At 39.5% G+C, this 14699-nt stretch overlaps 1 protein-coding gene across 5 annotated transcripts in view; it reads left to right on the top strand.

Annotated features, from left to right (window-relative positions):
* Nucleotides 1-14699, top strand: part of AGXT2 (alanine--glyoxylate aminotransferase 2) — a 38943-nt gene that overhangs the window by 4506 nt on the left and 19738 nt on the right. For 3 of the 5 annotated variants that reach the window (XM_077116948.1, XM_077116950.1, XM_077116951.1), the window contains exons 2-7: nucleotides 1195-1283; nucleotides 4092-4276; nucleotides 7201-7324; nucleotides 8485-8579; nucleotides 9757-9850; nucleotides 10497-10590. In XM_077116948.1, the coding sequence (XP_076973063.1) occupies nucleotides 1195-1283; nucleotides 4092-4276; nucleotides 7201-7324; nucleotides 8485-8579; nucleotides 9757-9850; nucleotides 10497-10590 (681 nt within the window). The remainder of the gene's footprint in view (nucleotides 1-1194; nucleotides 1284-4091; nucleotides 4277-7200; nucleotides 7325-8484; nucleotides 8580-9756; nucleotides 9851-10496; nucleotides 10591-14699) is intronic. The other 2 variants (XM_077116949.1, XM_077116952.1) reach the window with 2 other exon arrangements.

Genomic DNA, 14699 nt, shown 5'->3' with positions numbered 1-14699 from the left:
AAGCCACTTGCTTTAAATTTAAAAGTAAGGGCAAATTAATGTCGTTAGTGATTATTTAGAGCAGAAAAGTGAATGGGATCTCTTTGAAAGAATATATTCAGAGCTGTTCCTTTCCAGCCTCATTTAAAAACACAATCGTTCATTGCGTTTCTCAGGACTGTGACTTCATAGCCACACAAAACACCAACATTTCAACCATGCATTCAAATCTTTATGCCGAATAAGAGACATCATGTTCCTTAATTCTCTCCATCTCTGAAATCTGGGGGTTAGATGTGTCTGGGTAAAGCTTTTCTCTTGATATTGACCTTGAGCCTTCAAAATTAAGAACGAACTTCCCCAAGAGTTCTTCTAAGGTCTCCAGAGACCTTTTCCAGTTCTGATATTCTATGACCACATTATTCTACCCCACTGCTATGGAGAGGCCAAATTCTGTGCTGGAACGGGAGGGTGATGGTGGGTGATGAAAGAATAGAAAAGAGCACTAGGCTTGAAGTTTTGTTCTTTTTCAGTAGCTAGCTAGCTTGATGACTCTAAAGAAATTAATTTACCACTCTAGGCTGGTTTCCTCATTTATAGTATGAGCATATTGTCCCATAAAAAAACTAAGGTCTCTTTTAACCCCAAGTATTTTGTGATTTCCTCTCATTCAGCTTACCTCTTGTTTGCTATGATGTTGTGCTTTAGACAGAGATTTCATCTTCCACATGTATTGGATGTAATGATACCTATCCCTTCTCAGGCCCTGCAAATATAGTCAACAACCATTAATTCTACATTTATTGAGTGCCAACCAGGCACCAGGCACTGTGCTAGGCACTGGAATTCAGAGAATAGAAAGCTTTTCTATGAAGAAAGAGGATGTACTCCAGCCACATGCTGCATTGTCAGGAGTTTTATCAACTGCTGAGAGAACTGTAGTTGACCAAGCTTCTCTGTCTTGTGAGGGACTGTGATGGAGAAGCCATGAGTTCCCCCAACATCTTCCTGGCCTGAACAGATTCCAGAGGAACTATTCTTTTTCCCCAGAAGTTTAAATCTGAGATATCTCGGTTTTAAAATCCAAGCCAAAGACTGATTTAAATGATTTAATAAATAAATAATACTGCCCAAGGACCTTGATTTAAGTAACTATAGGTAACTTTCACAGACCCATGCAATGTTTACATGAAGATCCTAACACTTCACTTTTAGTAGGTATGTTCTGGACATCTGTAACCAAACTCAGTCTTCACACAAAACCTAGAATGCCTCCATGTGACTTCACACCAGAAAGATACCAGGTAAGCTCTAGGTCTTTAGGAAAAAAAAAAGAAAAGGTGGTTCTTCTTGGGTGGTTCCAATTAATTGTTTACTCAAGAAGGACCCACAAATGACATTCCCTGCCACCAAACAACCTGTCCCAGATAGTCTAAATACTCTAAGATCTCTTTCCTCTAAGTCATGGGGAGTATTTGAAACCCTCTTATTCCATTTATGAACTGGTGGTGGGGGAGAAAGTACAAGAAAGAGACTATGCATGGCAACTTTAATTGATTCATATGGCAGTGCGTGATCTGACCTTCCTGATCCCTACACTAAAAAAATTTAAAAATTTATCATTTTGTTCTCAGGCCAATAAGATGAGTTCTCTCTCCCAGTAACATTTTTTTTTTCAGTTTCAAGGGTAAAATTATTTCCTTTTTTTTCCCTATGCATATAGTTAAGAGATTATATTTTATGTCTGCACAGAGACATCAAGATAGCTATGAATTGACAGGCTCAATAGTTTTGTTTTGTTTTTATAGCTCAGATGCAGCTTCATTCAGTGTTTTAACATGATTACTTTACAATTAGGTATTATTGTGCTGTCCATTTTTGGGTTTTTGTATCTAGTCCTGTTGCACAGTCTGTATCTCTTCAGCTCCAATTACCCATTATCTTACCCTGTTTCTACCTCCTGCTGGACTCTGTTACCAATGACATATTCCAAGTTTATTCTCGAGTGTCCGTTCACATCAGTGGGACCATAAAGTATTTAAGACAGGATAAACTTATGAAGCATGTAATAACATGGATGGAGCTAGAGAACATTATGCTGAGTGAGTCTAGCCAAAAACTAAAGGACAAATACTGTATGGTCCCAGTAACATTTTTATTCTACATAATTGTTGAGTCAAAATATAGGTCAGAGGAAGCCACAAAGAAGAAAAACATGGAATAGATGTTTTACAATTAAAAACACAAACACCAGCCCTTGCTCCTGATAGTATTATATATATTTTTATCGACAAATGTTCACACATATACAGTCCGTACATGGTATAAAATCTATGGCTCACATAATTGCGTGTTCATCACCATGATCATTTTTAGAACATCTGCATCACTCCAGAAAAAGAAATGAAATATAACAAAGAAAAACTCATATAACCTATCTCCCTTAGCCCTCCCTTTCATTGACCACTAGTATTTCAATTTACCCAATTTATTTTACCCCTTCTCCCCCCCATTATTTATTTATTCTTTATCCATATTTTTTCACTCATCTGTCCATACCCTGGATAAAAAGAGGATTGGATACAAGGTTTTCACAATCACAGGGTCACACTGTAAAAGCTATCTCATTATGCAATCGTCTTCAAGAAGCAAGGCTAGTAGAACACAGTTCAACAGTTTCTGGTACTTCCCTCCAGAAGTTTTTTGTTTGTTTATTTTTATTGTTTTCAAAAAATACTACAAAAAAAATGCTTTATTAAGGAGGGTTGTAGAAAGATGTCTGGATAGGGAGCTCCAGGACCCAGCCTCTCTACCAAAAAGAATACTCAACTGGCAGGAACCATCTGAAACAACTGTTTTGAAATTCTGGAGACCAGAAGAACACTGTACAGCATCCAGGGACGAGTGGGAGGAAAAGGCGGGTAAATTATGGTAGAGAACTGTAAATTGCTATGTCTGCACATGGCTACCAGTGCCCATCCTCCATTCTTATAGCAGGCCATGCAAGACCCAGGCCCTGACTACTTGCTGGCCATAGAAAGGGACAAAGACAGCAGCAGCCATTGTTTCAACCCTCCTGGATAGGGGCAGTGACAGTGGAGACTTGAAGACACCAAACTTCTTCAGGGCTGTGGGGGACAGTTAATTGAAGCAGGAAAGTTCCACTTTGGCGAGCCATTGGATAAACTCTTGGCACCTTCCTGATCCTCTCCCCAGGACACTTTGGAGCTGGTCTGTGCCCCTTTTGGGGATTCCAGGCCTTGTTTCACTTGGGAAAGACTGACTTGGTAAAGTCATCTCTGATAAGCAAATTCATCAAGTCAGAACCTAGAATATAGGTTACCAAGGGACAGGGTAGAGATAGGGAATGAGAAGTTAGACTTAAAATGACCAGAATTCCTGTTTAGAATGATGGAAATGTTTTAGTAATAGGTGGTGATGATGGTAGCACAACATTGTGAACACAACTAACAGCACTGAAATATACATTGAATATAATTTAAAAGGGAAATGTTGGATTGTATATATGGTAATAGAATTTTAAAAAATTTTAGTCTCTGAAACCACACTACACCAACAGTGAACCCAAAGTTAAACCATGGACTTTAATTAATAGCACAACTATAAAAATATGCTATCATCAAGTGGAGCAAATGTTCCACACCAGTGTAGGGTGTTGATGATAGAGTGGTATATGGGAATTCGTATTTTATGCATGATTATTCTGTAAACCCACAACTTCTCTAATAACATAAAAAATGCTTTTTTGGTTCAGACATTTTACTTCCAAAGTCCGTTTTCTGTTCATAGCTAAAGTCACCTCAGAACAAGGATTTTCCTTTGAGAGACAGAAAATCTCAGCCTCCTACTTCATATTTGATCTAGAAAGGTTTTGAAGGCCATGAGAAATAATTTTACCTACTTTAAAGAAAGGGCCTTAGATTTTCGTATGGAGAATATTATCTAATACTCACCTGTGAGTCTCTATAGGGCAAGCAGCCCTGTGCTCCGTTCAGAAGAAAGACTAGGTAATGTTATATTGGCCTGCTGTTAAGTTTGTAAGAAGTGCTGATGTAAGGAAAAGAAAGATTTTAAATATTGTCTGTCTGCAGTCCCTTGCCTATGACCGTATCCTGGAGATCCACAAGCACCATCTTTCTCCCACGATGAAACCGTATTTTCAGAAGCCCTTGCTGCTCCATCAGGGTTTTATGGAGTGGCTGTTTGATTTGGAGGGAAACAGATACCTGGATTTCTTTTCAGGGATTGTCACTGTCAGTGTCGGTCACTGCAACCCGTGAGTATCCTTGACATTGGGGGGAATTTCACTCCAGAAGAATATTTGGGAAGCAAATTAATGATTATATTAGTGGTTCAGAAGACTTGGTTCACTTGTCCTGGTTAAAAAATATATACTTCTTACAGATTATGCCTGACATAATCTTGTATTTCCTGAATAAAAATGTATCACTGCAGTTTTTTCACTTTTTGACAATTCAAAATTTTGTAATTCTAGTTACATGTGCAGTACAGCAGGTACCATATGACTGGGTTATTGCCATGTGTTTCAACTGTCTAGTAACAGCCTTATAAAGAGGTGAATATGCTAATAAAAGAGCAGAAAGGAAGGGGAAGCCAGGTGGCTCTCAGAGAAACACCGGCAGGTGTGGAGAGATGGAATGAGAGGGAGTGGGAGGGTGGTTGATGAGTGACGAGAAATAACTTTAAGTTTGAAGATGTTCTTAATAAACTCTGAGTGATGGATGAGAAAAGTGAAGAAGATAAGGAAAAGGCATGATCATAGCTGGAAATTGACATTGAAAAGATATGGTTCAATTAATCTTGAGATTCTCTGCAGGCTTGATTGTCAACCTCACCCTCACCCTCTACCCATGCAAATGCCCTCCAAGCAGATTTTTCTGTGATCTTTTTTGGTTATATGGTGGAGCCATCTCATTTTAATATATATTCTCTCTTGCCTTTAATAATCTGGCTGATAAAACTAACTTTAAATGGAAAAAAAAAAAAACCTAGCCAATCTAAAATAAATTGATTAGGTTGGGGCCTTTCTGTGAAAGTCACATGTCTTTTTTAAGCTTTTCTTTTAGCTACTTTTCAGGAGGTGAGGTGTTAGTTCCAGGCCTCAGCTCTCACCTTCTCCCCATCAGGTTTCCCCTTCCCCTACTGCGTTCAGGAGGCACCAGGTCTGTGCCAAGTCCTAGGGAGTATCCAAAATAAATTTCAGATGCAATTTAAACTATAGGACAAACACATGAAAGAAGTAGAGAAAATCGAGGTAGAGAAAAATTGTAAACATGCTCATTAATCCTCAACGAGCTACTGTAATAAGTCTAGTAAGTAAATCTAGATTCCCTACATTTCCAACTGGCTCCAGGACACCCCCATCCCTGATACCATGCCATCAGCTCAAATTCAACATTCCCAAGACTAAATCCATCATCTTCTCCACAGAACCATCTCTATTTGCATATTCATCTATTCGAGGAGCACGTGTGAACCACCTACTCTGCTGAAAGCCCTCTGCTAGGAACTGAGTAGCTAGAAAACCGGCTGTATTTCCCAACTAGGCCTGGTTTTTCCCAATATTCCAAGCAAGAATGTTGAAGTCACCTTTGACTTTAATCTGCTTTTCATTCCCTACAACTAACGTGATACCACCAAAGTACCTCTCTTACTGGGCACTCTCTCACTAATTCACAGTAACTCAGCTTACTGAGAGCTCCTATCCTCCCACCAGGGGAAGCCACTAAGCCCTCCAAGATAGTCTCACCATTATCCATCTTCTCCCTCCGTTCTTCCCGTCATGTGCCTCTCAGATCTATGCTGAACACTGCTTTTGCCAAGTGTCTCTTCTGTCCATCTTTCGATATTCCACAGTGTTTTCTAAAATGAGTTCTGTGGGTCACTGATCAGAAGAGAGGTGTAGAGGAAAAGGGTACTCTCTTAGTTTACCAAGCTGCTATGAGAAGTACACACAACAGATTGGCTTAACAGGAATTTATTGACTCATGATTTTGAAGCTTGAAGATATATACATATACATATTAACAAGATATCATTAATGCTGGTTACTGGCAATCCTTAGGGTTTCTTGGCTTGTTTTTATTCTCTATCTCCTGTCACAAGGCAATGTCCTCTCCTTTCTGGCTTCTGTGATTTCTGGGTTCTCTTTATAAGGCCTCCAGTAATTGTGATTAAAGTCTACCCTACTTCAGTTGGACTATACTTTAATTAAAAGTAACATCTTCAAAAAGTCCAATTTAAAATAGATTCACACCCAAGGAAAATGAGCTAAGATTAAGAACATGTCTATGTTGGAGTACATAATCCAATCCCACCATGAGAAAATAAATTTGGTAAAGACTTTATATCTCCCTTTTGGAGAGAAATGGTGCACATTAGCTTATTAAAAGCACTAACAAATCTTGCAGTAAAGAAATCTGTTTGAGCTAGTATTTCTCAAAATGATTTAATCACAGAACTGATTGTTCTGTGTGTGGCAGATATAAATAACAAATAGAGTTGGTGTTTAACAACAACTTTAGGAATTTCTGTTCCTTAGGTCAAGTTCAAATACCTCAGTCCATCTTTTAAGGTCTTCTAAGTCAGATCCCACACTTATCTACACTTATTTCCTACTATCTCTCAACATGAACCTGCTTATCCCATAAGGTTGGCCTGTTCCTTCAAATAATGTGTTTTCTTAGTTACAAAATGTTTATAAACATGGACCACTACTCAGTCCCAGACATTTGAATCTTTTTCAAAGAAAAAATTGTTGATCTTGCGTGCATGTTCATGAAGAGATCTCTAGCTCTTTAGAAGATAAGGAAGACACCCTGGCTTACATCCAGACATCACTATTTTCCTAATTATTTAAAGGGTAAGAAAATGTATAGCTAGGAGAGATTACAAAACCAAACACCCTTCCAGGCCAAGAATTTCTTTCTTTAAATCCCTGATAATCATTAGTCTCCATTTGAATACTTGTGCTGAAGAAGAATTCATTACCTTTTGAGGCAACGCATTCCATTCTGGACAGTTCTGGTGTTTAAAGACATCCTTTCTTGCATTTCAATGAAATCTACCTCTGGAAACTCTTTGAGAAGTAGCTGTATGCTTGATTCAAAAGCCAAGGTGTATTTTGGAGGGGAAATGCTTGCTGGCCATGTGGGTAACTCTTTTCTCCTGTTTATCCAGTAAGGTAAATGCAGTGGCACAAAAGCAGTTAGGCCACCTGTGGCATACCAGTGCCGTCTTCTTCCATCCTCCAATCCATGAATATGCCGAGAAGCTTTCAGGTCTTCTCCCTGAACCACTTAAGGTATGATATATTCAACTCAAAGTGACAGCAGTCTCAAAAGCCCAGGTTGTGGGGAGGTCCAAAGGAAGCAGGAATATGGACAGGGAATTCAGTCTGTGCACTGTAAAACTGTACTGTCAGGCTACTAGCCATATCTGAAAGCAGTTGAGCAGAAGAAAGGAATTTATAAATTGCTGGTGAAACAAGCTGGACAGGGGCAGTGTTCAGTCACATCTCTTTGGCCACCCCTCACCAACACATCTTGGCAGAATTCGCTCACCAAGAGATCCAACCCTCCTGATGCTCTTTTCCACCTTCCTCAAAGGTTTTTTTTCTCTTTACTCCACAGCTGCTCTGCAAAGTTATTTGGATTTCTTCATTGCCAAAGAGTTGAGTCACTTTTTATAAAATCAGTGAATAGTCCAGTTCATTTAGTGTAAGATACACTTAAAGAATTTCTACACTAAATTGAGATGTTAAAATATTGGTCAAGATTTGTCCCAAGGCATTTAAATGAGTTAATACATATGAAGTACTTGGAACAGTGTCAGGAGCTGACGTTAGCTACTATTATTACTTTACCATTAAGCTCAGATGGAGAAACTCGGAATAGTTGTGACCTAAGTTCAGCAGGAGGATATTTATAGAAGGACGGAGGCAAGGAAGTCACCAAAGGCACAAGCTCATGCCACCCAGCCCCAGAGCCTGGCCATTCATGGGGTCCATTTCTCTTCAGTTCTCCCATTCTTTTAGCCAAGTTGCAGTGCATTTTTTGTTTGTTTTTTAAACATGCAACTATGCACAGAACCTCCAGGCTGGGACAGCCTTCTAGGTCAGGGAAACTGCCTTGGTCCAAGCCTTGTGAACCAGGTTGAGTGGCTTAGTTCAGAGGCCAAGAAACCCACTCTTTGGATCCATTTGGCCACTAACCTCTGCAGATTTCCCCAGGTACCTTGCAGAGTATCAAATAAGGCCAATGAAAGTCCAGAATCTCGCACAATTGTGATAATCTTTGGCCATTTTTGTGTCTCTAGCACATAATAGTTGCTCAGTGAAAGGCTGATCTGAGGGGCATTCTCCTTAATAATCAGAGGCAGGAACACATTGTCTTTAGCAATTTTAAATTATTGGGGTAATAAAGAAGGAAAGTATGAAACTACATGTCTTCCTTTTCTCTCCAGGTCATTTTCTTGGTTAACAGTGGTTCAGAAGCCAATGACCTGGCCATGTTGATGGCCAGAGCACACTCAAATAACACAGACATCATTTCTTTCAGGTAATCACACCTTGGAAAACTCAACTTTAGCCATAGTGACTTACACTGATACTAAATGATGGCATGGAGCAGGAGAAGAGCTTTTCTGGTGGGGAGGGGGGTTCTAAATTTAAGTTTTAGGGCAGGATCAGTCAAATGAATTTTATGACTCAATAACCCCATTTGAATTGGCCTAATCCAACATACGGTGTCCTTGACTCGGGTCATGAACAATTTAGAGTCTTCCTATGCCATAGATCATCACGGGGAATTGAAGAGGAGATCTAAATTAATCAGATCTCTCCAGATCACTCCAGAGAAACAGAACCAACAGGAGAGAGAGAGAATGATTTATTATAAGGAATAAATCATCAATCATCGCATGCAGTTATTAGAGACCCAAGGAAACATTTGCTGTCAAAGAACTATGTCAATAAACAATTGTGATTGATGTTTTGTTTAAATAAGCATTCCAAACTATGTGTGTACAGACGTACATTGATCTACTCAAAGCAGTCATGCCGCTTCCAGGGCTCAGCACAACTTTGTGCCTCCTCTTTCAAGACATTCTTTGAATAGTCTTAATAGTCCTAAATACTCATCATTTAAAGTTTTTGATTTGATAAATGGCCAGAACTCATTTGAAGTCAAAAGTGGTGATTAGGATACTTTGTACTAAATATGACTATTTTAGACTATAATTTAAAAAGCAGTGTGTTTTATATGCCTAAGAAGGTGGTTTATAAGGCACTTAATGATGAGTTCCCAAAGTTGCTGAGCAACAATTGAATCATAGGACAAATACTTGGCTTTCCAAAGTGGAGATTTTAACAACTAATATTCATTGAAAATACATAATTTCTGGGTTTTTTTTTTTTTGCTGAAAGATTAGGCTCATTACTTTAGAGGAAAAAGGTATGGCAGAGCTCAAAGTCAGCATTCTTGACCAGATGATCTCCAAAACTTCCTTGCAGCATTCCAAATTTATGAGACCTGTAAAAAAAGATAAATGCTAAATTCCCCTAACATAGGCTTAGAAAATCTCTTTAAAATCACTGGAGTTGAATATTGATGGCATTCTATTTCCTCTCCATTGTCCTCATGCCCCTTTTGTCCTCCTCAGTGTTCCTTAGCCCTCAATCAAGGAGAAATGCAGGTAACCTTTCACCCCATCCACCTTATTGTTTCTTCTCTGCAGGGGAGCTTACCATGGGTGCAGCCCATACACACAGGGCTTGACAAATGTAGGGTCCTTCAAGATGGAACTCTCCAGTGGAGCCAGCTGCCAAGCAGTGAGTTTTGGGTTTTTGTATCTGGTTTCTCTAAAGGCTCCTGGGTTTGCAGAAAATATTGATAAGATTTTCCATGTATTAGAATTAGAATTTAATACAAAGCCTGGCATTAATCAGGAGCTCAATTCGACTTAATTGAATTAAAGGCCATTTGGGTGACATAGTTCTTAGAAGGGCCTTGGATTTTTCTTTAATTTGTTTTACATTTAAAGAAAATCAAGGAAACTGGAAACAATGCATTGAAATAAGTTCTCAGAGCCTTGAACGCACACCATTTCTATAGAATCATCATTGTACTCACCTTCGGTTCTGACCTGCTGTACTTCCAACCTTTTCAGAATCAGAATCAGATTCCTAATTATTCTTATTCTTCTTTCGAATGCTCATACTACTAAACCCTTAAGCAATTGTTTCCAGGATAAAACTGAGAGCAGATTCTTCTGTGGCATGCCCATGTTTCTGATTTCTAAGGGAAAAAATTTCTGTCCTTATACCAGAATAATATTATGTTTTCTTCTTAAGTGGTGTGGGGGGGATCTCAATATCAAACTAAGGAACCCTCTTGCCTTGATTGCTACCATATATGCCCCCAAAGTGGTTGCCCTGTGCCCCTGTTTTGCCAAACTCCTTCTTTTGTCATTTGCAGACAATGTGCCCAGATGTTTTCCGAGGCCCTTGGGGAGGAAGCCACTGCCGAGATTCTCCAGTGCAAACAGTTAGGAAATGCAGCTGTGCACCAGGTCCAACTGGGAAGGGAGGGAGGGACCAAGAGGGCAGTCAGGAGGGGTAAGGAATTTGAAGAAAGGCAGAACCATTCCTGAATGAATGATCACATTTGAAGAAAAAAAAATGGGAAAGAGGAAAAAAAAGTCAAAGAAAACAAGAGTAGAAATAGACACCTTGTTATTAGCACATTTCACAGACCTCCTACCTCTTCACTATCAGAGCACCAGCTCGGCTGTGGGGGGAAAGCATGACATGCTATCAGAGCTCAGTTAGACAGACTCACCTGGTACTCAACCAAGAGACAGTCTTCAATGTTGTGCAACAGGTCTGGTATTAATAGCCCTGGTATTATTTTGAAAGGAAACGAGGTTTGTGGAATAATTTACCATTTCATGATGGAAGAAAAGGAGAAGAAAAAAGAATACTTTCAGGAATCTCAAAACTCTAGTCAAGAATTTCTCCAGGGATCCGGAGTGCCAGCCAAAATAAGAGCATCTGTCAAAACATAAGGTCTTTCCTGGAGTCTACTGACATCTTTTGCAAATGTTGTACAGGCATTCTTAAAAGGAAAATTTCTATTTACGAATCACATTTTTAACTGCATTCTTTACCTGGTCTTAATGTGAGGGAGAGAAGGTATAAAAATAACATTGGTTCTTTGCTAATCGTCTAGTCCTGCCTTATACATGTCATTACAACACAAGACCTTTTGAATAGCTACTCCTAAGTAGTTCTAAAGGAAAGAACTAAGTGCTGCAGCCCCAAACATCTTTAATGGAATCGTATGAGTCATCCTGCAGAGAGGATGAATATAAACTGGAAGTCTGAAAAATCAGCTTTGAAATGAAGGAAATTCATAGTCATCTTGAAAGTCTAATTGGATGATGTCAAAACAGAGGTAGGAAGATGGAGGAATGGTCATTGGAATAAGGCAAAATGTCCTGGTCACAGAATTTAAAGCCAGAAGGAAGTTTAAAGTTATGATTTACCCCCTTCATTTTAAAGATGAGAAAACTTGAGGCCACACCAAGGGGCCAGTAAAGCTAGGATTTGATCCCAGGTCTTCTGACTGCAAAGCCAGTGCTCCCAACACTTAGTACCATCCTCATTCACACCGATGTGCTGTCAAGTTGAACCCAGGCAAAAATAAAAATCCTCTTCTGCTGGCCAGGACAGGAAGCACTTAAAGTCAAGTGATCTGGGTTTCACTCTCAGCCCTTCCATTGTCCAGCCATGAGCAAAAGCCCTATCTTTTGCTTCAGGTTTCTCTGTTGTAAAATAGAGATAGATATACCTACCTGTAGAGAAAGACAGATAACAGAAATGCCAAGAAAAGACATATCTACATATCATGCCTGTATGGCCTCGAGAACTAAAATGGGTTGGATGCACCTTGCAGATCTCCATCCATCTGATTGCAAACCCACTGATGCAGAACCTATTTTTGTACCAGGTAGCACTTTAAGAAATGGTTATTTCCCTCTCTCCCTATTCTATGTCCTTCTCTCTTTCTCTGTTTCTCTATCTCTCTCTCTCTCTCTTTCTCATCTCAGTCTTCTCCCTCTCTAAGACCTTCTCATCAGCCCTAAGCCAACTTGAAGTTGAAAGAACACCTTGGTCATCCCTTTAGTGACATTAGGAGGATAAATGACAGTGATGGGCAGACATTTCTGCTTCTCTGGGCTGTTTTCTTTGGCATATGTCAAGTCATTTGTCTCCTTAACTCCAATCTTTAGGAGCTAAGACAGATCTTTTATCTTTAAATAAAATTTTTAAATAAAATTGGAATACAATTCCTCTGTTGCTTTTAGGACCTGAGGAAAGTTCATTCTTTGCTGTAAAGCAAGTATATTCACATATGTTTACAAATGCATCTCAACATGGAAAGAACTTTGAAAGCAGATAGTTCCAGTTCTCAGCTCCTCTCAGGACTGGTTCACTAGGTGCATTTGGCTGCCAAACTTGCAGTTTTCATTTTCACCTAGAATTAAATCATCACTCCTAGCGCAAGCCAGTAGGCCATTTTTGTGGACCTAATACAGATGTTTATGTGATGGACTTCATTGTCTTCCCCCACCCCCACCCAGAATTTTTTTGCTTCAGTAGATCATTCCAAGGTCTGAAGTTCAGATCTAATCCATGATGAAATTCACCTCTCCTCAACTGCTGTCCCCAACCCCCGATGTCCCAATCCTGCTATTGATCTTGTCATTCTCTTTCTTCTTTTGGAAAGGCAAGTTTTTTTCCCCTTAAAACTTGTTCTTTCTTGGCTCGTTATTCTGCTTAGTTCTTTCTGTTCCACCAGCTCAAATTGGAACTGTTCCATCTCTGCTCTGTGGCTTGGATAGTGCCCAGCTGAGGTCCTCTCTCCACCCCCCTTGGGGGTGTCATAGTGACACCACTGCACTAAATGCCAAGTTTCTTTCTAGAGGTGGCCTGACCTGCAGTTACAGCGATAAGCCTATGAAGTAAATGTGAAATAAAAGCTGATTACAGTAAAAAACCCCTCTCGCCATTGAACTTGTGGATAATAGGGAGAAAATCATGAGAGGTCTGGCAAAACCTCCTCTTGGCTTCGTTCATCCAAATTTAAGCTACTGGGATTGATTTTGTTCTACCCTTTAATGAGTAATGGGCTGGAAAATTATATTTTTTGAACATATGTCTGATCCTTCCTTTAATGTCATCCTATGCTGCTTTCTCTTCCTTTCCTAATAAAAATAGAAAATTCAATCTCTAGAGGCAAAAATTTATTTGATTGCTATATGCTGCCCATTGAAACAATGTAAGTGATGCTAAAACTATGTTCTTTTTGTGTTTACCACTCTTGTCCTTATACTCACACACACACCACATCCCCAAGATACAATAAACCAAAAATATCAGATACCTCTGTCAATCAAGATTCCCCAAATATCATCTGTAGCCTGAAAAAAAAAAATGCTTTTTGGACTAAGTAGTGTTTTCCCAATTTTTTAAATGACGAGCTAAAGTATAAAACGTATTTCTCTATGTGATGATATTAAGAATTACTGAATTTATATGTAGAATGGAATGATATCTTACTGTTTTGTTTGTTTTTTTAATTAATAAAAAAATTTAAAAAAAAAACATATTTCTACTTCAGTTTCAATGGCAATTGCTGCCGTCTGTTCTTTATCTCTAGCCTTCAAGAGACAGGACTCCAGCTACATCTCTAAGCAGGTGTGATCAGGACAAGCAGTAATTCTTACCTCCCAGACTTGTTTCACTGTCACTGAGTCCAGGGTCTCCCATCTCATCTACCTCCCACTTCTGCATTTCTTGTGCTGTCCATGGAATTGATTTTCAGTGCTGTTTAGAACCAAATTAAAGGCATGGATGAAATTTCTGCATGTTCAGCTGCTTAAAGTTGCAGTTGATAGGGGGCCTTTGGCATTTCAAAAGAGAATTCCTCTCCCTTGCCTCTCCTGCTTCCTTGCCACTTGCTGCTTTCCATGATGCCATGCAGATGGAAGATTTCTGGAGCTTGGACAATTCCCTCAGACAGTCTTCTCCTTCTCCTGTCCTCTCCCATCCACAGGTTCCCATGCCTGTCTGTGTGACAAAGCTCACAACTATTGAATCATTCAGCAGCACTGGTAGGAATGTTTCTACCATCTTCAAGCAGAATGGGAATGTAAGCATGGTTATTGTTGCTAAGACATTTGAATGGCATGGACAACTGGTAGTGGTAATATGGGCAATCTCCAGCTGAAAACAACTAAAAATTTTGCATAAAATATGAAAAAATCATCTTCAAGTATTCTCTCAGAAAGTAAGAATTCCCAGGATTTCAGAGAGCTCAGAGAGTGTTGCAGCCTGCTTTGGCCCTTAGGACATTTGCCAAACCTGGTGACCTTGAGTTTATTTCATATAGCTCTGTGAAGTGCAGAGAATGGATGATAATACCCAGGACCCAGCCAAAAGAGGGGATCAAATAGTAAAGTTGGCCAGATTCTGAAGGAGACTGGCCCTCCATGGGTCAACTAGAAACAAACCTGTCACCAGCAGTGACTCCTCACCCACCAAAGTGTCTGCAAGGATTTTGGTGCAAAATGGAAATAGGAGGAGATGGCTGTTGCAGGAAGTGGGTGGGAGTCAT

This window comes from Tamandua tetradactyla, chromosome 9 (genome assembly GCF_023851605.1).
Source record: "Tamandua tetradactyla isolate mTamTet1 chromosome 9, mTamTet1.pri, whole genome shotgun sequence".
In the NCBI taxonomy this organism is placed as follows: domain Eukaryota; kingdom Metazoa; phylum Chordata; class Mammalia; order Pilosa; family Myrmecophagidae; genus Tamandua; species Tamandua tetradactyla.
The sequence above is the reverse complement of the archived record's forward strand: the minus strand, read 5'-3'. Positions and strand labels throughout refer to the sequence as shown.